Raw genomic sequence first — 21,757 nt, forward strand, 5'->3', positions numbered from 1 at the left:
AATATTGAAACTTTCAACCCTTTTTAATACTTTTTCTGTCTGTTTTTGACCACTAATTCGCAACATTTAACCAATTTCTGTGGTTTTTAAAATCTCATTTCACCACCTTTTCTACCATTTCTGGTCACTTTGAACCATTTTATTTCTGATTAAAACAAGGATTTCCATCTTTAAGATGACTATCTAAGTAATAATAAATAAGATATTGCAATTTTTTTTACCCCCGCTTTATCTTTGAACAACATATATCAATAATATCATTAGCAATAATAATAACAATATGTTAGTATAACATATTAATTACACTGATTATTATTATAAATATAAATGATAATCATCACTTTTTATTGAATAATAAAGACAAATCTACCTATTTATGGTAGAAAACTGTTCTCCTCCTAACCGGCAGGGGGCGGAAAGTTATTTGGCAAAACAGCAAAAAAAAAACAATAGAAGAAGTCTGCCGGAAATTCGAAAAAGAAGAAGAAGAAGAAGAAGAAATAAACACAGATGCACACACAGCCGTATTTACCGGTATTATCGTGTATTTCTACCGGTATTATCGTGTGCTAATCCTGCCCGATGGAGGACCACTATCTCCGGGGACAGAGGCCTAACTTCCAGCTGGAGGAACTGACTCTGAGCGCGGGCTCTGAGTCCCTCCGTGCACGCGGATCCTCGTGCACTGTTGAGATAAAAGAGTCCAGACTGATGTGTGTGGAGTATCCAGCTGTGGTCAATAATGTAGATAAGATGCTGAACACACTGGGAGGAGAAGAAACTATCTCTAAAGTAAGAACCTGCTGTTACACAACATCTGGTGACCTTTACATCTGTGGGATGTTCTAGAAAGTAGGTTATGTTCAAACTCTGAGTGTGTTGGGGCTCAAATGAGGGAAACTCTGAGTATCCCATTCCTGAAGGTGAGATATGAGGCTGTTACCATGGTAACATTCTCCTTAGACTGAACCTGCTCACTGGCAGGCTTTGTCTAAGACATGGGTTCTCAACTGGTCTCACCCTGGGACCCACATTGTGCCCTAGTCATCAATCACAACCCATTTTTCTTTTTTTTTTTTAAAATTCAACCAACCAAATTTAGTTTTTCAAAAACAGATCTTGAAAACACATGAAATTCATGCAACATGAATTTCATAGCATGTCTGTCATATATTTTAAGATGTCTTTTTTTAGACGTCCAGACGACTCTGGCGACTACATTACATTAAAAATCAATATAAATGACACGTCAACCTGAACCCTCATCCTTTAGAAACTCTGTAAGTTGATTATTTAAATCCATAAGTACAAGTGGAGCTGTCTATGATAAGAGCTGTAAATGAACGATGCTGCCCCGCCTCCACAGACGCATTTTATTCATATTATTCCACGGTCGTCACATCACTGGAGCGATGAAGCGACCAAAAAGCACGACTAATCACGGGTGATTTAAGTGACTATAGTCTCTAACGTGACGTTCTGTGTGAACACCTTTAGAACAGGCTCATATTCCTCTATAAACACCTGATTATTTCACCCATCAGGGCCATGGTAGCTCGTGTGATCTTTGCTCCATTGATGATAGCTTTTTATCACGCTCGTGCGCGTAAGTAACCCAAGGTTTCCATACTCAGGGTTGACTCACCCACTTACCATACCATACCAGCTGTAATGGAGTCAGATACCCAGAGGAAACAGGAAGTCGTGCACATAAACAACTGGCTGCATCTCCTGGGAATGGAGTTAGGAATATATAAAGTTTATATAGTACACACACACACACACGAGCATAAGGCCCCTAAATAAACGTACAAAACACTGGTAAAAACACAAAAATTACAGAAAAACATGAACAAACAACAAAATGACGAAAATACACAAATGGCTTCAAAAACACAAAACAAATAATTTGTAAGGCAACAACAAAATGACTCTAAAAGTACACAAACAAAAAAAAAATAATTAAGCGACCACAACATAACGAAAAGTGACGCCAAAGAAAAGTACAACAAATAAAAATACATAAAATGACAAAGGTTTATTAGCTCACAAAACAACAATAAATATACAAAAAAACACACAAAATATATAGATGTAAGTCAATAACAAAAATGCACAAAATTTGAGAAAAATAAATTAAACGATCATAAAACAACAGAAAGTGATGCCAAAAACATGAAACTACAAAAATATGAAAAACTTTTTGTAGTTTCCTGTGTTAATGCTCTGATTGGTTGTTATCTAATGACTAAACATATTTTCCATACAAACGATCATAATCAGAGATCACATGACCATGCTGTCCTCCATAATGATGGTGTAACTCTTTCTATGTTATTCCCGCAGCTCTTCGCTCACCCTAACCGACGTCTGGAGCTGCGTTTTCGCCCCCAGGACCCGTTCTGTCACTCGTTGTGTGGAAACCGTTTCTCGTCCAGTAACATTCTGATCAAAGTCAAACGACGAGTGCGTAAAAAAGATCGGAGCGATGTTGAGATCCAAACGGAGGTGCTGGGCGTCATCGGGACCACGTACAGGTTCCAAGGTAGGAGGGGGAGGAGCTTCAGTGTCTGGTTTAAATCAGTGACAGTGAAGCTGTCTGTTTTTCACAGGAATGGCAGACTTCCAGTACCTGGCAGTCCACTCTCAGGGTGGAGAGAACGTTCCTCTGTACGATAAGATCATCCTTCGTAAACCTGAGAACCAGGGTTTCTTTGAGCAGCCTGTGCCTCACTTCCTCATTCCTGCCATTTTCTCCCGTCTGGATTCACCTGTAGACTACTTCTACCGACCAGACATCCGACAGAAGTCAGTGAGAGCCTCACATTTACTGCTGAGTCATCATAGACCGGAGTGTTCCACCCATTTCATTTCAAATTGATCATTTCTTTGAACCGTCTAAATTATTACGGGACATTTCTGTCTGTTTTAGGCCGTTAACGGCTACCTCTAGTGAATTTTAATTACAAGCTTTATCAAACGATGGTGTATAGTAAAATAGGGTTAGCCACTAAAGTTTGTCAAAAATACCTGTTGTTTAGCGTCTCTGAGCCAAATAACGACAGACGGTCTGTAATATTGGTACAGGGTCCATAATGAAAACATTAACACACACATTGGGTGGTATGAGAGGGATCTGTGGGCTAAGCTAATGGGCTAAGCTAATGTTAAGTTCTCTTTGTTCATAGATTGTAATATAATCATCTTTTTCATGTATTATGTAGCAAACGTTTAGAATAAATGTATTAGTTTTCAAATTGGGGGAAAATATTTAGGTTTTGATTAGTTTTAGAAGTGGAAGTTTGTATTAATTATGTATTAATATGTTATGGTTTCATTTATTCAGAATAGTTTTATCAGGAAATGTACTTTGATCTCCTGACATGTTTCGACTGCCAACTGTCAGTCTTCCTCAGAGGCATTTGCTGATCTCTTTGATGTGTCCTCATGAGTCCTTGCATTCGATCGTATTCAAAATAATAAGTTGACTTTTAATTAATTTTGTATTATAAAATTTTTATGTTTTTTTTCTTAATCCATACTTTCACTTTAAATAGGTTGTATTACTGATTATTGCAACAGGTGGTTCGGGGACCACTTGTTGCCCATGGTCTGATTTTGTGTGGCCACTGAAACAACTACACAAAATGACTCAAAAACACGCAAAACGACAGAAAAATAAACTAAATATGTAAAGCTGCAATATAAACAATGTACAAAATGTGTTTTTACTGTAAAACCTCAGCGATCTACATTCAGAATAAACCATAATGTCATTCCGTATTAATAATTAGCGTTTACGAAGATGTGCTAAAGTTCTGTCAAAGATGGTGTTCTCCCGCGTTCTAAAGTCACATGACCCTGGCTCCTCCCCCTCTGTGCTCACAGCCTATCAACTGGTACCATGAAGAAAATTATCAGCGTGGGTCGCCGTAGAAGAACCCATTTCGCCATCTTTGTGAACTTCAGCGACGCCAGCGTTCCCAGTGAGTGTTTGGAGGAGGCCAGAACCAGCTGGAACAAGCTGTGTCAGACAGACCACGAGAAGCAGGCGGAGCACGCCGCCCGACAGGTGTGTGTGCGCGTCTCTTACATAAGGCTGTGTAGGTGTGAGCTTATCTTATCTTAAACCAAACTCTTTGAGCCTAGCTGTTTGAGAGCCGACCCATCTGGTCCAAGAACGGCATCAAGGCCAACGTCAACCTCCCCCCGGACAAAATCAAACGTCTACTTCCTGCGTTTGCCTACTACATGGTGAGAGGGTGATGATTGGGTCTGAGCAGGAGGAACACGATTGATCATCAGGTTTATCTATAGGTGACGGGCCCCTGGAGGAGTCTGTGGGTCAGGTTTGGATACGACCCACGAAAGACTCCAGACGCCAAGAAGTACCAGTTACTGGATTTCAGGATTCGCTGTAGCACCAAGCACGGTAACAAACACTGAGAGATGTTTCTGTCAACGTCACTTCATGTAAAACACTTTGTTCCTGGTTGTTTTTAGGGTATTCCCATTCTGACATCCCAGTGAAAGCCAAGAGGAGCGCTTTCAACTACAAACTACCAATCACCTTCAACAAAGCAGGTCAGGACTCACACTAAGGAAAAACATTTACGACACAAATATCCATAGTCAGCAAAATGATGGTCCATTGTTCTATGAATCTGTGATAACCACATTTATTTATTCATCTGAATAATATCCACTGTTATCCAGGAACGTTTATTATTATTATTTTAGTCATCTTAAAGATGGAAATCATGGTTTTAATCACACACAAAAACTAGAAAATACTGTCCTTTTATTTTTCATTGTCAAAAGAATCCCTTGATAAACTATTCAAAACACTGCAGTTTAACTAAAAATAAATCTTGAATGAAATAAATAAAGGAATAATACAAATGAAGAAGAAGACTATTAATTTAAATTCTGGTTCTACAGTAAACAATGCAAAACTACATAATAGTTCCTTTTCTTTTTAAAAGTGCAACTGAAAATGTATTTTGTGCCTTAACAATTGGACTTTTAAAAAAAAAAAAAACAGTCATCGCATTGTATTTACATCAGATATTTGTTTGGACCAACAGAGGGCGCTGGTAACCCAGTGGTCGGTTGGGATGCAGTTATTCTGTGCAGTGAAGAAGAGATGCTATGCTAGCAGACAGAGCTAATAGAAAAATGTGACTCTTACAGATATTCACGTAATATTACAGATATTCTTTCAGTGCTAAAGGGGTAAGGAATCATTTATGAACATGTTTAAGAGTAGTAGGCGATTCCGCCCGCCGCCTACGCTTCTGTGCAAGAGAAGGGAAAATAGATGCCGCCCTCTGCTGTTTAAAAGAAGTCCTGTGATTCAATTTTCAGAGTATTGATATGAACTGTGATACCTTTGAATCGATTTTTAACTGCCTTACAATTAATCGTTACATCCCTAGTTTATAAGTGCTGAACATGTCTGGAAAGTGGAAAAAATGTGCAGAAAAGGCAATGTAAGTGTAGAAGTGTCAGAAATGGGAGTAATGTAGCAAAAATGCATTAAAAGGAGCAAAAATATGGCAAGAAAAAGTGATGAAAATAGGTTAAAATATGGTGAGTTTAAAAAAATTAAGCAAAAAGGGGCTCAAATTTTTAAAAAGACAATATTCCTGGTTTCTTGAAGGCATCTGGTGACCCTCTCCCAGTGTGTTGCGACCCCAAGGTTGAGAACCCCTGGCTGAATAAAGCACAAAAATCCTAGCTTTCTAGTTTCGCTAGTTTTTCTTTTTCTTTTGTAACGCAGATTCATGATTTTACCCACTTTTCTCCGTTACCATCGACCGTATCCATGGAAACCCCAGAACAATTTTTTGATATCACTTTTTTTTAAAGCCAATGAAGGACATTAGGTAAAAATGTGAGGGCTGTGACCATCTTTCATGTTGTCCACTCCACTCCGTTACCACAGAAAGACCTTCATCATCCAACCCCATAATGAATAAAAGTCCATGATTTTCAACAGCCCAACTGTGACCCTAATGGACATTTCACCCTTAAGATGATCTACAGTTAAAATATTTACATTTATTCTGCATGGAAATGAGGAAATAAAGCAAATGTTGTGTTCAGTCCCTCAGGCAGCCAGTGTGATGGATCTTCCAGGTCAGGAGGGTTCCAGCATCGCTCAGGAACATAGTCCCGTCACTAACCTGCTGAAGGTCAGAAAACACGTTTCAACCAATCACGTGCTCTGCTGAATGTTAGTGTTCCATCCTCATTGGATCATTAGAACATTCCTAACGTGTGTCCAATCCCTACAGGAGTCGTCCTACATCTTCAGAGAAGGAATGCTGCCCCCCCACCGACAGATGTTCTACCAGCTGTGTGATCTGCACGTGGAAAGGTAAAGCTGATGGTTCTGATCAGCCACAACATTAGGAACAGCTGTAGCGTCTGACTTTGTTTCAAAATTTCCCAAATTCCGTTTCTTTGTCACGTTACGCTTTTTGGTTTCATATAGTAAAAAAAATACAGTTAAAACATTTCATAATAAAAATATTTTTTTATTATTTTTCACACCACACACAATCTCAAACAACTGCATTCTATACTTTCACTTCCTCAAATACAAATCTAGTTAAAAAACAATATAGTATGAAATTAAATAATAAAATTGTAATTTTAAAAATAAATTATATATTTTGTAGATTTTAAAATGATGACTTTTTCAAACTAAAACACTACACAATCTCAAACACCTGTATTCTATACTTTCACTTCCTCAAATATAAATATATATAAAAATATCTGAGCTAGGGCATTTTAGTGCTACTCGTAACACTATATATATATGTATATATATATATATATATATATATATACAGTATATAACACTATCACAAACATGATCAAAAAGCTATTTTATTATATTTTTTGAAGTCTTTAGGGTCGCCAAATATTTGTGAAATCAAAGTTGGGTCAAGACCCAAAAAAGGTTGGGAACCACTGTTTGGACATTTTATCACCCGTTTCCTGGTGAAACATAGTGTGTAAATATATTATAAACGTGAGGCATTTCCATGTCATGTTGGTTTTTTTCCATCTGTTTCCCGCGATGCTAACAATCCTCTGGTATGGTTACAGCATCCAAGCTCTGATTGAGCAGAACACGGGCACTGAGCAGCACTGTGATGAGCGTGATGGATGGTGTGTCCCTGGTACTACCCACAAGCTGAGGAACATGATCTCAGCCATGATCATGAAGGTGGTCCGAGCCAACCAACCAGGTGAGGACCTCACCTGGTAACACCAGCTCTGTGTGTGTGTGTGTGTAAACAAACGTTCTGTTCCCAGCGTTACCAGAACATCCAGGAAGACGACGACGCAGAGCTATAGGGAAGTTTGTGGACTCCTCTGAAGAAGAGGAAGAGGAGGATGTGAAGGAGGATGATGAAGATCTGGACTTCCAGCCGTCAGAAGGAAGTGAAAATGAGATGGAGACAGAAATGTTGGATTATATGTGAACACTACGACGACTGTCTCAGGACACGTGGAAATAAAGGATTCCAGTGTGGGAGTCTATGCCCCGCCCACTTTAACCTGCAGCCACAGACATTCAGCCAATTAGGATATTTTTTTTGTCAGCATTCACTCAGAAGATATGGGATGAAAAATGATGATGCAACAAATAAATATTAAATTATAATGACTAAAAACTTGTTTTGGTCAATTTTTACATATTATGAGACATGCCATATAAATACATATATAATAAATCCTTAATATCTGCTTTGATGATTTCACTTTTTTTATCCACAAATCTGAGAAATCTAACAATAAAACCTGTTAATTACAGGTATATTCTATGTTAATATGTCATGGTTTCATTTATTTAGACAACTTTTTGTCTTCTTCAGAGGCATCTGCTGACTACTTTGTTCTCTTTGTCTTCAAAAAGAAGAGACAAATAACATGCTGGAATTATTATAAAGGTATATTCTGCAATGTTAGAGAGCTAGCTGCTACATTTAAAGGTAGCTCCTCCCCCTTCTAGCCAAAGCTACGCCCCCAGAAACTTAAATATACCAGCGTTTGTTATTGTTAATGTTTGTAGCAGGATATCCCAAAATGTTCTCAACGGATTTAAGTTAAATTTGGTGATTTAGGCAGAGATTTGCTCTCTGAGTGCACCACATTTATTTATTCATCTGAATAATGTCCACTGTTATCCAGGAACGTTCATTATTATTATTATAGTCATCTTAAAGATGGAAATCCTGGTTTTAATCACAAATACAATGGTTCAAAGTGACCAAAAATGGTGGAAAAGGTGGTGAAATAGCATTTTAAAAACCATAGAAATTGGTTAAATGTAAATTAAAGTGGATAAAAACTGACAGAAAAAGTGGTAAAAAAGGTTCAAAGTGTCAATACTGTAACAATTTGTTTAAACTGGCAAATAATGGACACGACAAATGGTGAATGTGGTTAAATTGGCAAAAATAATCATGAAATATGGTGAAAAGAGGTTAAAAGTGACAATAATGGGTCAACATATGTGACATTAGGTGTAAAAGTGGTAGAAAGGGTTTATAAGTGATGAACATGTCTGGAAAGTGATGGAGAGGTGTCAGAAATGGGAGAAATGTAGCAAAAATACATTAAAGGGAGCAAAAATATGGCAAGAAAAAGTGATGAAAATAGGATAAAATATGAAAAGTTTGGGGTAGTTGCAGAAAAAGATAGGGTCAAATTGTTTAAAAAACAATTGTTAGTTTCTTGAAGGCATCTTCAGGGCGACCGTGGCTCAGGTGGTAGTGGGTCGTCTTCTGATCGAGAGGTTGGGGGTTCGATCCCAGTACCTGACTATGTGTCGAAGTGTCCTTGGGCAAGACACTGAACCCTAAGTTGCTCCCAGTGGTCGACTAGAGCCTTGCATGACAGCCCTGTCCCACTGGTGTGTGAATGTGAGAGTGATTGGGTGAATGAGCTGATGTGTAAAGCACTTTGAGACTGTTTCAGTGGTGATAAAGCTCTATATAAAATCAAGTCCATTTATCTTGCAACCCCTCCCAGTGTGAGATCCCAATTATCTGCACTAATAGAAACCAATGAAGGGATCAACCTTGTAATGCAGATACAAATCTTATCCAAGCTATGCAGACGATGTTGTCATGTTTTGTAAGAGCACGACTGAACGAGGAAACATGCTGAGGATATTTGATGAAGAGTTCATTGTTCTTCTGAGGTCATTGTTAGGATAAAGGAGACACATGTTAGAATGTTACCAGCTTCTCATACCTTGGCCATGTCATATCAAATGTGGAAGGTTGTTCTGCATTTACTGTCCAGCGTATTGCTTCAGCTCATAAGAACTAGAATGTGAGAAAAACCGTGCTCACGGATCGTCGGATAAATCTATGCATCCGGGTAAAGTTTCTAACGCTGTAAGTACACAGCTGTCATACGTACAGTACCCAAGCCTGTCCTCTTAACGCCTCACAGCTGAACATGGCTCCACATGGATTGACTTTCTTAGAAAATGTGTCCGTAATGGGTTTGAACGTGTCAACGCACCATCAGGACAAAGAGATAAAACACCATCGTGAGAAGAAGACAACGTAGGCTGGCGTTTCAAATAGGAGTGACAATATCTCCATACGGTGATATGTCACGATATTTTTCCGCATGATCGATTATCGATATGCTCCTGCTAAATATCGATTTTTATTTTTAATTTTTTTAAATTAATTAATTTATTTTCTTTTTTTTTCAAAACCTTTTCTGCGTTTACACTAAAATGTACAGGTACGTCTTCACAGAAATGTTGTCACTGTTGAAGGAACCAATATATTGTTTACTGTAATATTTCACTATAATGATGTCACTGGTCATAAAGACCATATTTATTGTTTACATAAAGCACTATTGGAGATACTTATTCATGTGCATTGGTATGTTGACACTTATTTACAGAAATGTTGCACTAAAATAGTCTCACTGTTCATAGGACACTTTTTATATTTATTGTCTTTCAGATATAAAATAAAAATTGTATTTTTTCACTTAATCTTTCTTTTCCTGTTATGTCAGATTATCATAGATTGATTTCTGACCAATATATTGATAATCGCAGCATCGTCATATCATGAGATAATCGTTATCGTGAGCTTTGTATCGCGTATCGTATTGTGAGGTACCCAGAGGTTCCCACCCTAGCTTCAAATATACCAATCTCGACATACTCCGTCTCACCCACTCTACACCATCCATAACATCTGTGTGGTCCATCACCTTAAGCACATTGGTTATATAACTAGACTTCCTAACTCAGCCCTGCAAAAACTAATTCCGTTTCCTCTCTAATAATAAACCGTATACATGTGACATAAACTTACAGGCCTTTCTTCTATTCAACTCCAACAGGAAATACAAGATAAGTCAAGGTTCCTGTCTCTGGTGGAGCCAATCCTTGGCACCCTAACCCACTGAAGCAGTGGAAGGGGAAAATAGATGATGCAACCCCAAATTGGGTCCTGACCCAAGGTTGAGAACCCCTGATTTAGAGTGAAGTGCCAGCAGAGATGCTAACGCCCACTACACTGTTGATTTGTCTGAAAAGCAGAGGTGTTTCCTCAGTGGGACTGGGTTCCATAAAGAACAGCTGTGTAAACGAAGAGCCTCACTTCCTGATACATGAACCACATGCTGGAGAACACAGCTTTCCATTGGACGAGAGACCTAACATATCTTAAAATAAGTTAATCCTGTGATGTTAACCTTTGAATGTTTGGTTTCATGAATAAATAAATAAATGTATCAAACTTAGATCAGAGCAGCGATTCCTAACCAGGACTACGGGTCCTGTTCAACAGTGTGAGCCCATTATTTTTCTACTCACCAACAACTAGTTTGCTTTTTACAAAACTAAAATAGCTCAAATGTTGCTGTAGACCTCATGTGTCAAACTCAAGGCCTGGGGGCCAAATCCAGCCCTTTAGAGCATACAATTTGGCCCACAGGAGAAATTAAAAATGACAGAGAAAAAATGAATCATTGTGTAAATTTCCAACTAATTCAGTTGTAGATATCTCAGTCCTTCCAAATACACAAATTCAATGACACTTTACAACATTCACGGGGCTCACAGTTTTCCCACGCTTATCACATGATGGAAGTCATGTTTTAACTCTCAATTTTTCATAAATCCTGCCATTTTCTCCAAATTAGTCCACAAAATGTCCTCAAAATTTAAATAATTGGTCAAATAATCAAGAAACTTTAAAGTGAATATCTTGCAGGGATGAAATCTGTCTCTTATTGCTTGAATTTTGTTGGTGTTTGACATATTTTACATTTAATTTATACATTTAAGTGCAAACTACGGTAGAATAATGTTGAAATTACTAGTTTTCTCTGCCAAAAATCTGCAGATTAGTTTGTATTTGGCCCCTGAACTAAATTGAATTTGATATAAACACATCTGAGACTAAGAATGCTAGTCTATTAGCATGGCTAAATGTAACTAATACTCTTTGCATTGATAAGATGAAACGATGGGACTCAGTAAAGTTATGAAATATTGAATGGAATACATTGGCAGTGTGAAAAACAGGAAAGGGTTGAAGAACACGTGGAGCGTTATCTCAGCGTGTTTATCAGAGGGTGGGGGGTGGGGGTGGACCTCCTTTATAAAAGCTCAGCTGACCAGGGTTTCACACTGGTCTCAGGATGGTGACGCTGGGGATACTGGTGGCCGTGGTGGTGCTGTTGGAGACGGTGTCGTCCACCTCTGTAAGTAACTCATCAGATAGATGCTCCACCTGAGAACACGTCGAGCTCTTCTTCTGTGGTGGTTCTGTTGTAGCTCGGAGAGGTTCGCACAGAGGGAGGACTCGTTAAGGGGAAAAATATCCGTCTTGGTTTCCGTCGCACCATGGACATCTTCAAAGGGATTCCATTCGCCGATATTCCTGGACGGTTTGAGAAGCCGAAGCCTCACCCTGGATGGGACGGTGGGTGAACGCTTTTAAACCCCATAACGTCCACAGATGGAACTGCTTTGTTTGGCAATATATCGAGATTTAAGATATATTAGGGCTGAGTGATACTCAAAACTCATACCTCAATATTTTTTCACAAAATGGTGATTTAAGATATAAATCTTGATAACTTTATATCAAATAACGACCAGAGAGACAATTCTGGGTTAAATTTGCTGATGAAAAATGCCACACAGACACATTTATGAACAAACAGCTGATCAATATGTTCCACTTTTGGATTTTTCTCCTCTAAGGGACAGCACGTGTGAGTGAGTTCTGTAGTGTGGCTTGTTTAGATAAAGTTTAGAACAAATTCAGAAATTCATATAACTGAGCTTTTCATGTTTTTCTGAGAAGCAGCAAAAGCGGCGACTCCTAAAATGAGTATATTGACACAAAATAATAATAATAATATATATATAAATATATATCGATATAGGCAATATTGTTATTTTCTATATCTCCAAAATAGAAAACTCGATATTTTTTGAATCTCGATATATCTCCTAACCCTAAGATATATACGATGGTTTCACAATATAGTGTATGAAAAAAAGTTCTCAAAATTTTGCCAGATCACATTTTGCCTCATTCTGAAAACTTAAATATCTTTACCAAAAACTGGACCAATTTAACGTCCGTTAAAAGGTGGCACAACTTTTTCACAATTTTTATTGCCCAGCCAAAGAATGTGTAACTTTCACAGAAGCTTTAATAATATAAAGGGAAGTATGATCATTAATAGTTTATCCCTGTATTTATACTAAATGTGTAAGAACATTAGAACAGTTCCTGAAAATAGAAAAAACTTCAATATTTTGACAAAAAATGCCTCCCCTAAACTCCATTTTTGGTAACAGATGTTTACAACGTCAAGACAAAAATCTGACTAAATTTGGTGAAAAGGTATTTTGTGAACCCCCTAATGCCAGTGTATGTTTTCCATCAGGCACTCTGAGGGCCACCGAGTACGCTAAGAGATGCCTTCAGCTCAACCTGATCCAGAATGACGTCAGAGGAAGTGAGGACTGTCTCTACCTCAACATCTGGGTTCCTCACGGACGCGTAGGTAAGAACCATATTACAGATGTTTACTAATGAGTTACAGATGTTTTTGTGTATCAGACTTAAGGCCAGGGGGCCAAATCCGGCCCTTTGGAGCTGGATGCTCGGCCCACAGGAAAAAAGTTAAAAAAAATTCCAAAGAAAACGTGAACCACTGCTGTAAATAATCAGTTGTAGATGAAACTCCAAATTAGTTCCCAAAGCTCTGTTTTTAGATTTTACATCTTAGATCAATTTTTATTCTAAAAATTGTTGAAAGAAATCAAAACATTTTCAAAATACTGCAATTTTTCTCAAATTATTCCACAAAACTACCCAAAATACTTAGAAATTGGTCATAAAACCAAGAAAATGTAAAGAGAAGATCCTGCAGAGACTCATATCAGTCATATTGTCAGTGCCTCACACACATAAGTACAAACTAGGCCACGATAATATTTAAATGACTTGTTTCACTCCAATAGAAAACAATAGGATGTTTACAGGCAGTGGGGCCATGTGACATCATCAATCATTTCAAGATGGAGGAACACAGGCTCTAAAACTGTAACGTAGTCCTATTTTAAATGTAATATGGTTCATAATAATGTGTTTTATTAGACATAGATCTACATAAGTACATTTAGAAGGTCTGATCCTGATGGAACTTGGTGGATAATTGAGGAACCGACCTGATGTAACTGAGTCAAATTTCATAAAGATCATTGAATTACAAACCGAATGAAAATGATTTTTTCCATTTTTGAAACTGATAAAATATTTTATGGAATCTTCAATGACGTCAGGTTGATCTTTGGTTAAAACTCTGAAAATATGACCTACTTAGTGGAGGTAAAAATAAAAATAATGCTGTACATTTCTTTCTATTTACTAAATTGTTTCATTGGCTTTTTAAGTTACATTTGTTTTTGAACCATAAGAGATGTTTTATAATCAGTTCCAGATGTTTTCATGGTTCAATGAGGCTGAGAACCTTCAATCTTTGTTCAGTTTCCAACAACCTGCCTGTGATGGTGTGGATCTTTGGAGGAGGATTCTTAGCTGGTGGGTCAATGGGGGCCAACTTCCTGGACAACTATCTGTACGATGGGCAGGAGATCGCAGACAGAGGGAACGTGATCGTGGTGACGTTTGGATACCGTGTGGGAACTCTGGGCTTCCTGAGCACCGGTGACTCCGGTCTACCTGGTAAATAACGGAACCATGGAGGTTCTAGTAGTTATGATCTCTGTGTAAGGTGCGTCTGGTTCTTCTCAGGTAACTTTGGTCTGTGGGACCAGCACACCGCCATCGCCTGGGTCAACAGGAACATCCAGGCATTTGGAGGAGACCCAAACAACGTCACCATTTTTGGAGAGTCAGCAGGTGGCGCTGGCGTCAGCTTCCAGGTGAGCATAGTTCGGTAAAAGTCAAGTGATAGATTCTTCTATCAAAAGGTGTCAATAGAAGTGTTGTTTTATCCTCAGGAGATAATCAGGGAGAGAGAGAGAGAGATAAAATCTAGAGAAATAAATCTATTCAGGAGTCATTAAATACGTTTTTTCAACCTTGGGGTCGGGACCCCATGTGGGGTCTCCTGGAGTTTAAATGGGGTCACCTGAAATTTCTGAAAAATGTAAATAGATTTTTGACATTTTTAAATTCTTCTAATTTTTTTTAATTAAAACAGGACACACTCTTAAACAACTGTATTTCTATACTTTCACTTTGTGAATCTAGTTCAACTAAAATGCAGTAAAAATGTAAATAAAATATATACATCTGAGGTCAAACATGATCAAAATCTAAAAATGTCTTTGAGGTCCCCAGACTTTCTTCATTTAATTCTTGATATCAGATTGGGGTCACGATCCAAAAAAGGTTGTGAACCACTGCATTAAAATACTGTTTCTTTTCACTTATTTACAAGATGAGATTCTTGAAAATGTGTGTTATCACTGGTTCATTCCATCATTATGATCTACAGATGTTTTTTAATAGTTTTATGAGCAAAATGTTGCAGTTAGACCTGGATTCAGAAATAAGAGAAAGTGGGACCAGAGCCTAATAAGTAGTGATAGACCGATACATCGGCCGGTCGATATTATTGATTTTTGCGTTTTTTACGTGTATCGGCATCGGCCGATGCGTACTGCAGCGTTCGCAGATGTGCATCATTTACAGAGAGCAGAAATATGATTTACTAGTCATTCTTAGGGATGTCCTGATACAACTTTTTCACTTTGATATGATATCGATATTGCAGCCTGGCGTATCGGACGATACCGATATTGATCCGATACAATATCAGCACGAATTATACATACTTTTATGACTTATTTTGTAGTGTGGAATGTTAGAAAAGGTTTGATTAAGTGATGTTAGTCAAACAGAAAACATTAGTCAGTAACAGTAGTTATTGTGTTAGACTGTATAGATACAGTAACTATATCATCTATAGATAGACGTGCTGGAGCAGAACATTTTATCGGAGCGCTTATATCGGTGATTTTAGATCGGACCAATATGCGATATCAATATCGGATTGGGACACCTCTAGTCGTTCTACCTCACCTTTGTTTATTTCAATAAATGTTCTTTTTTTTAAACTGAGACTTGTACCATTTGTTGTCATCATTGTGTAATTTTTATGATGTAAATTGAAGGAACAAAAGTAGTATCGGCTCCAAATATCAGCTCAAGTAAATCGGCAGTCCGTATCGGTCATCGGCTAAGGCTGATGGAAAAACATGTGACCATCAGGACTGAGCTCTCCTGTAACTGGCACAGATTAAAGTCCTGTTAACTTCTCCACAGACTATTTCTCCTCACAACAAAGGACTGATCAACAGAGCCATCTCCCAGAGTGGGACGGCCATCTGTCCGTGGGCCGTCAACAGGAACCCCCGAAAGTTTGCTGAGGAGGTACAAAGTCACGGCTCTGAGATCTTTAACGTCTTCCTCTCTGACCTCTGATTCAATAGCATGGGTTTATTTTTCCCTCAGGTTGCTCTGAAGGTGAACTGTCCCACTGATGACAGAATGGCTGCCTGTCTGAAAATGACTGACCCAGTGGCCCTGACAATGGCCGGTGACCTCAACTTAAGTGGTTCTCCTGACAGTGAGTAAAAACTCAACTACAGCTCATCTCTGGGCTCAGATTTGTGCCACTACAAACTGGTTAGTATTGAAGTTGAAATTGTATTTTTTCCTGTTGAAGAGAAATCATCTTAGTACATTTCAAAAATTAAATATATTTCTGCTTCTCAAATTAAATTTCACTACACAGAGACACACTTCTGGTCTGCGAGGTTGAGCAATCAATCACTGATTCATAGAACTCCTGTTTACATCTACAAACCTCCTTCATGGCCCATTGACCGCCACCATATTTTCTACTGTATAACAGATGAGCTAATGTTAGCTTTAGCAAGTGTCGCTTGCAAGAAATCTCTAAAGATATCATTAGATTTCCAACACACACTCCCGCAAGTTTGTTTTGGTGCAATTCTGCCGTACATGAATATTAAATGAAGGCTAGTTGACCCCATGAGTCGTAATAATGACGTTTGGCCTGATTTCAGAAAGTTTAATAGTCTAATGACGTCTGATTTGGGAAAGAAAATGAAACACAAACAAAAATGTGTAAACTGATACTGAAATTGATAAACACTGAAATTAAACTGAGTAAATTTTGAAATGGAAAATGGGGGCTTTACACAAAACGCAGATGTAAGTGGAACAGATTTATGAGGAGTTTACATGTCTAGTAAAACTCACTCTATGTCATTTCTAATACATACTTTGTGAGGTACAGCGTGGAGGAAAAACACCCCGAAAACAAGAAAATGTAGCGTTTTCAAAAATAAATGTTTTTTTCTGATGCAATGGTTTTTCTAATGAAAAACTAATAAATAATAAATGATTATAAGACACAGAGTTAAGCTACAATGGCCTCATGTAAAGGATTTTCAATATTCACAAGTGATGAAATAGCTCAAAGTTTGGGTCACATAAAGAAAAATAGTTTAATATCCCAATAAAGAGTAACATTTATACTATGAATTAAAACAGATCACATTTGTTCTTGAAATGAAAATAGTAAAATTTAAAAAGTATATTTTCATATTTCCAGAGCATGTGAGTCTAGAACCAATGTATATCTGTGACTAATCATTAGTGATGTGAACAGTCTATGTTCATAGCTCTAAGCTGATCACATTACAGGGAGCTGAGACATATGCTAAGTAGTTTACTGAACATGTTCCAGACCCAAACACACACTGACTGTGACTATTTAGAGGAGCTGACATGTCCACCAGATATATAGGATGTATAGCAGATCTATTTCTATATTCTGAGAGAGTGGGTGGAGCTTATTACTATATCATATTTACCTTTATATGTGATGGAGTTACTGATATATTGGAAGATGAACACAGAAGAAAAATAAGGACACACCCCCCTCACTACATTATTCATATCTATAAAAGTATTGATCAGATCAAACTAAACATTTACAGTGTGAATATTGGACAATTAAGGAACAATTGCTAAAAAATTCTAAATTTCTTGAGACCAAAGTTCGTGGAATGTCCTGAAATTCCGTTGAAATGACATAAAGTGACTCATTGACCCATTTTTCATGTCTGTGTGATTCTTCTCACTCACAGTGAACATTGTTAACACATCATGTATAAACATCTAACTGTGTTTGTTAGAACCCATCGTCTTCAACCTGAAACTCTCTCCCACCATCGACGGGGACTTCCTACCCGACGAGCCTCACAACCTGTTCCACAACGCGGCTGAAATCGACTACATCGCTGGGGTTAACGACATGGACGGACACCTCTTCACTGGGCTGGATGTTCCCAGTGTCAACTCTCAGCTGGTGGACACCACCATGTGAGTTTAAAGTGGGTGTAACCCAAAGGAAAGCGTGTTTGATGGAGATGCTAGTGGTGTTTGTTGGTTCCAGTGAGGAGGTGAGGAGCCTACTGGCGTCCTACACTAGGGAGAAGGGCCCGGTTGGTGCAGACCACGCCTACTCCACCTACACCTCAACCTGGGGAACCAAACCTAGCAGAGAAACCGTCAAGAAGACCGTTGTGGACATTGGAACGGACTTCATTTTCCTGGTTCCTACTCAGACCGCTCTTTACCTTCACGCATCCCACGCCACGTGAGTCACACAAAGACGGCAAAGCTGTAGAATAATGACGTAGGCCTGGGACAATAATCAATATATAGATTAATTGTACGATAAATAAAAATGAACTTGATCATTTTGTCGGTCTTGATTGATTGCCATTGATTTCTGGACGTTGTGATGACATCTGATAATCAGGAGTCAAACCCATTGTAGTCCAGGTCCAAATACGGAACAGTTTCTCTTAAATGGGCTGCAGATTATAGGCGGGAAAATTAGTAATCTAATCATTGTTGTGCTCTAGTTTGCACTTCCACATATAAATAAATCATAATAATAATATCAAATCAATAAGTGACAGATTTCAGTCCCTACAGGATTTTCACTTTACATTTATTTGATTTTGTGACCAATTTTTATGTAATTTTAAGACATTTTGTGGAATAATTTGAAGAAAATTGTGAAAAATTGAGAGCTCTTAACAATTTGAGATTAAAATGACTGCCATGTGATATAATCATGGGGTAATTGTGAGCCCTGCTAATATTGTGGAGTTTCATTGAATTTGTGTATTCATCTGGAGATACAGTATCTACAACTGAATTAGTTGGTAATTTACACAACGACTCATGGTTTCTTTGAGTTTTTTTTACTTTGTGCTGGTGACACAATTTCATGCTCTAAAGGACCAAATTCGGCTCCCGAACCTGAATTTGACGTGTGTGTGTGATAAGGGGAACAAAACAGAAACAAAACAAAAAAGGGTAAAGTCTATAGTTTTCCCACAGATATCATTTGTTGTTAGACACAGTCGTTTTGCCTCCTTTAAAACAGGATTGAGTTACGCAATCAGTCAAGTTTTTTTCCCACCAAACCAGGGTCACATGATGCTTATTTTACCTGTGACACGCCCCCCACTCTACTGTAACGTGTACCTTTCCTTCTCTGTTTGCTGATGATGCGTTCATGCGCACGCTGCCTCTACAGAACCGGACGTACCTACTCCTTCCTGTTCTCTGAGCCCAACCGTCTGGGGGGGGTCATCACACCCTTCCCCAGCTGGATGGGGGCGGACCACGCAGACGACCTCCAGTACGTGTTTGGAAAGCCCTTCACCACCCCACTGGGATACTGGCCTCGCCACAGGGACGTGTCTAGATACATGATCTCATACTGGACCAACTTCGCCAAAACTGGGTATGAATCTACATCCTGTGTGTGTGTGTGTGTGTGTGTGTGTGTGTGTGTGTGTGTGTGTGTGTGTGTGTGTGTGTGTGCGTGTGTGTGTGTGTGCATGTAAAAACTCACTGTTTCATAGCTGACATATTTTGAATATTTAGCTCTGCTTCCTCACATTTAGCTCATTTTTCTTTCATTTGAAACAAATTCATATAAGACAACATAACACAAGATAAAAATTAAAGATACATGTAAAAGCTAAACATAAATGTGAAATGTAAATCCAAATATTAAATGTAAATCACTTTAGCCAATGATGCACAAAACCTTGGAGGGTGGAGTGTGGGTGGGGCCCTCGTGATTGACAGGCGCTGACCACTTTGCGTGATTTCTAAACATTAAGCTTTACACTTGGCGATGGATTTAACATTTAGATTTAAATTTAACATTTACATTTAGACTTAACACTAAGATTTAGATTTAAAATTTACATTTATATTCAACATTTACATTTATATTCAACATTTAGATTTAGATTTAACATTTGAATTTAGATTTAACTTTTACATTTATATTTAGCATTTATATTTAACATTTACAGTTAACATTTACATTTAACATTTATATTTCTATTCAACATTTACATTAGATTCAACATGTACATTAGATTTAAATTTAACATTTACATTTAGATTTAACATTTAGATTTATGAAATTCTGTCTCAAATGAAAGAAAAAGGAGCTAAATGTTCTAAACGTTTTTATGTGTATGTTTTTACATTCTGGAGCACCCACACACAGAGCATCAAAGACAGAAGTTGAAATATGAACCTAGTTGGTTCATATCATCATATCGTCTCATCATGTGTTTTACGTTCTCAGAGACCCTAACATTGGAGACCTCAGCGTCCCGGTTCCGTGGCCCCGGTTTACCAGTGAGGGCCACCGGTACCTGGACATCAGTCACAAGACGGACCACAACTCAGTGGGACACAGGATGAGGCTGCGCTACGTGCACTTCTGGACCAGCGTTCTGCCAAACCTTCCTACATTTAAAACCCAATAATAAGAGGCTCCGCCCACTGAGAACCTGCATCTACGCTTCATGAGATAATAAACAATAATAAAATCCTCCTCATTCAGTGTTCTTAAAATCATGCACATTGGGTTATTTATTTATTTGTTTGTCTGTTAGCAGAATTACGCCACAATTTAAACCAAATATAGACCTTAGATCAGGGGCCAAATATAGAGAAGTTTGATCTCAAGTGGGCCACAGATTTTATGTTGAAAAAGTAATTTCAACATTACTGTGCCCTACTTAGCACTTATACAGAAAATACAAAATATTTTACAAACCGACAATATCCAAGCATTAAGTGACAGATATCAGTCCCACAGGATCGTTACTGTGAAATCCCTAGATTTTATGGGCAATTTCTATTTAATTAAGGGAAATATTTTGTCATAATTTGAGGAAAATTTAAAGATTTTGGTAAGAATTTTAAGGAAAAACTTTGAGCCTCTGCAAATATGTTGAGTTTCATTTACACAATAATTCATGTTTCCTCGTCATTTTTCACTTTCTCCTGCGGCCCAATTAATTTTGGATAAGTTTAAAAAAATCAAAAATCCTCAGCCCATATTTCAGTGACCTTAAGTTCTCAAAATAGCATTTATCTCTGGAGGCGTGTCCCTAAAAATCAGAATTAGCATTGCTAATTAGCATCATTAAGCTACAGCATAACATCCCAAACACACTCTAACACAGGTTCTACTATCAGTAATTATAAGAAAAGAGGAAAAGTGTGACTTACACAGACGTTAATTAGTGAACAGGAAGTGGAAAACAGATCTGATTGCACGTGTCCATCCCCGCTGGGTCAAACCGGAAGTAACGTCCAGAAAGTACCTGAGTGTAACAATAAAAGACACCAACAGAGGGCGCTGTTAACCAAGCTTAAAGAGCTGAAGAAGAGCTGAACAGTAGTTAGTAGATAGTTATACTTTTCCTCATAATATAAAACATATATTATTGTAAAATAAATAAATAAAATGCATACAAATAAACCCCAAAGTGTTTCTAATGTCTTCATTTTTTCACAGAAATCTCAACAAAGGAAATATTACGGTTCCTGTGATTCAGAATATCAAATCAAAGTATGTATGTACAGTATAAAACAAAATAGGTGTAAAATAATTAAATAAAACTACATGTTCTGTTAAAACACAAAATGACAACAAAGACACAAAAACAACAACACAGACACAAAGTGACTCAAAAGACACAAAAATGCCAAAAACAATACATAAAATGACCAAAAAGATCGACAACAAAATATAAAAAATGACACAAAAA

General features: G+C 37.8%; 2 protein-coding genes across 2 annotated transcripts; both read left to right on the forward strand.

Moving 5' to 3' along the window:
- Positions 1–454: 454 nt before the first annotated feature.
- Positions 455–7,655, forward strand: gtf3c5 (general transcription factor IIIC, polypeptide 5). Its single transcript, XM_028462173.1, has 11 exons — positions 455–792; positions 2,347–2,545; positions 2,613–2,808; positions 3,889–4,072; positions 4,150–4,254; positions 4,318–4,432; positions 4,504–4,584; positions 6,109–6,197; positions 6,300–6,382; positions 7,123–7,265; positions 7,333–7,655. The coding sequence occupies exons 1-11, from the start codon at positions 583–585 to the stop codon at positions 7,500–7,502; spliced, it is 1,575 nt and encodes a 524-aa protein (XP_028317974.1). The 5' UTR covers positions 455–582; the 3' UTR covers positions 7,503–7,655.
- Positions 7,656–11,709: 4,054 nt separating this feature from the next.
- Positions 11,710–20,555, forward strand: LOC114472879 (bile salt-activated lipase-like). The gene is made up of 11 exons (XM_028462172.1): positions 11,710–11,772; positions 11,846–11,993; positions 12,973–13,092; positions 14,079–14,276; positions 14,346–14,476; positions 15,885–15,992; positions 16,074–16,188; positions 17,789–17,975; positions 18,049–18,252; positions 19,207–19,416; positions 20,281–20,555. The coding sequence occupies exons 1-11, from the start codon at positions 11,710–11,712 to the stop codon at positions 20,462–20,464; spliced, it is 1,668 nt and encodes a 555-aa protein (XP_028317973.1). The 3' UTR covers positions 20,465–20,555.
- The last annotated feature ends 1,202 nt before the right edge of the window (positions 20,556–21,757 follow it).

The sequence above is a fragment of the Gouania willdenowi genome, chromosome 12, assembly GCF_900634775.1.
Source record: "Gouania willdenowi chromosome 12, fGouWil2.1, whole genome shotgun sequence".
NCBI classification, from domain to species: domain Eukaryota; kingdom Metazoa; phylum Chordata; class Actinopteri; order Blenniiformes; family Gobiesocidae; genus Gouania; species Gouania willdenowi.

What these genes read in the sequence shown, in the direction of transcription:
- LOC114472879 (XM_028462172.1), top strand. Translation starts at nt 11,710, where the DNA reads ATGGTGACGCTGGGGATACTGGTGGCCGTGGTGGTGCTGTTGGAGACG. An exon ending in GCGCTGGCGTCAGCTTCCAG is followed by an intron (nt 14,477 to 15,884) that starts GTGAGCATAGTT and finishes ACTTCTCCACAG; the next exon opens with ACTATTTCTCCTCACAACAA. An exon ending in ACCAACTTCGCCAAAACTGG is followed by an intron (nt 19,417 to 20,280) that starts GTATGAATCTAC and finishes TTACGTTCTCAG; the next exon opens with AGACCCTAACATTGGAGACC.
- gtf3c5 (XM_028462173.1), top strand. Translation starts at nt 583, where the DNA reads ATGGAGGACCACTATCTCCGGGGACAGAGGCCTAACTTCCAGCTGGAG. An exon ending in CCGTCACTAACCTGCTGAAG is followed by an intron (nt 6,198 to 6,299) that starts GTCAGAAAACAC and finishes CAATCCCTACAG; the next exon opens with GAGTCGTCCTACATCTTCAG. An exon ending in TGTGATCTGCACGTGGAAAG is followed by an intron (nt 6,383 to 7,122) that starts GTAAAGCTGATG and finishes GTATGGTTACAG; the next exon opens with CATCCAAGCTCTGATTGAGC.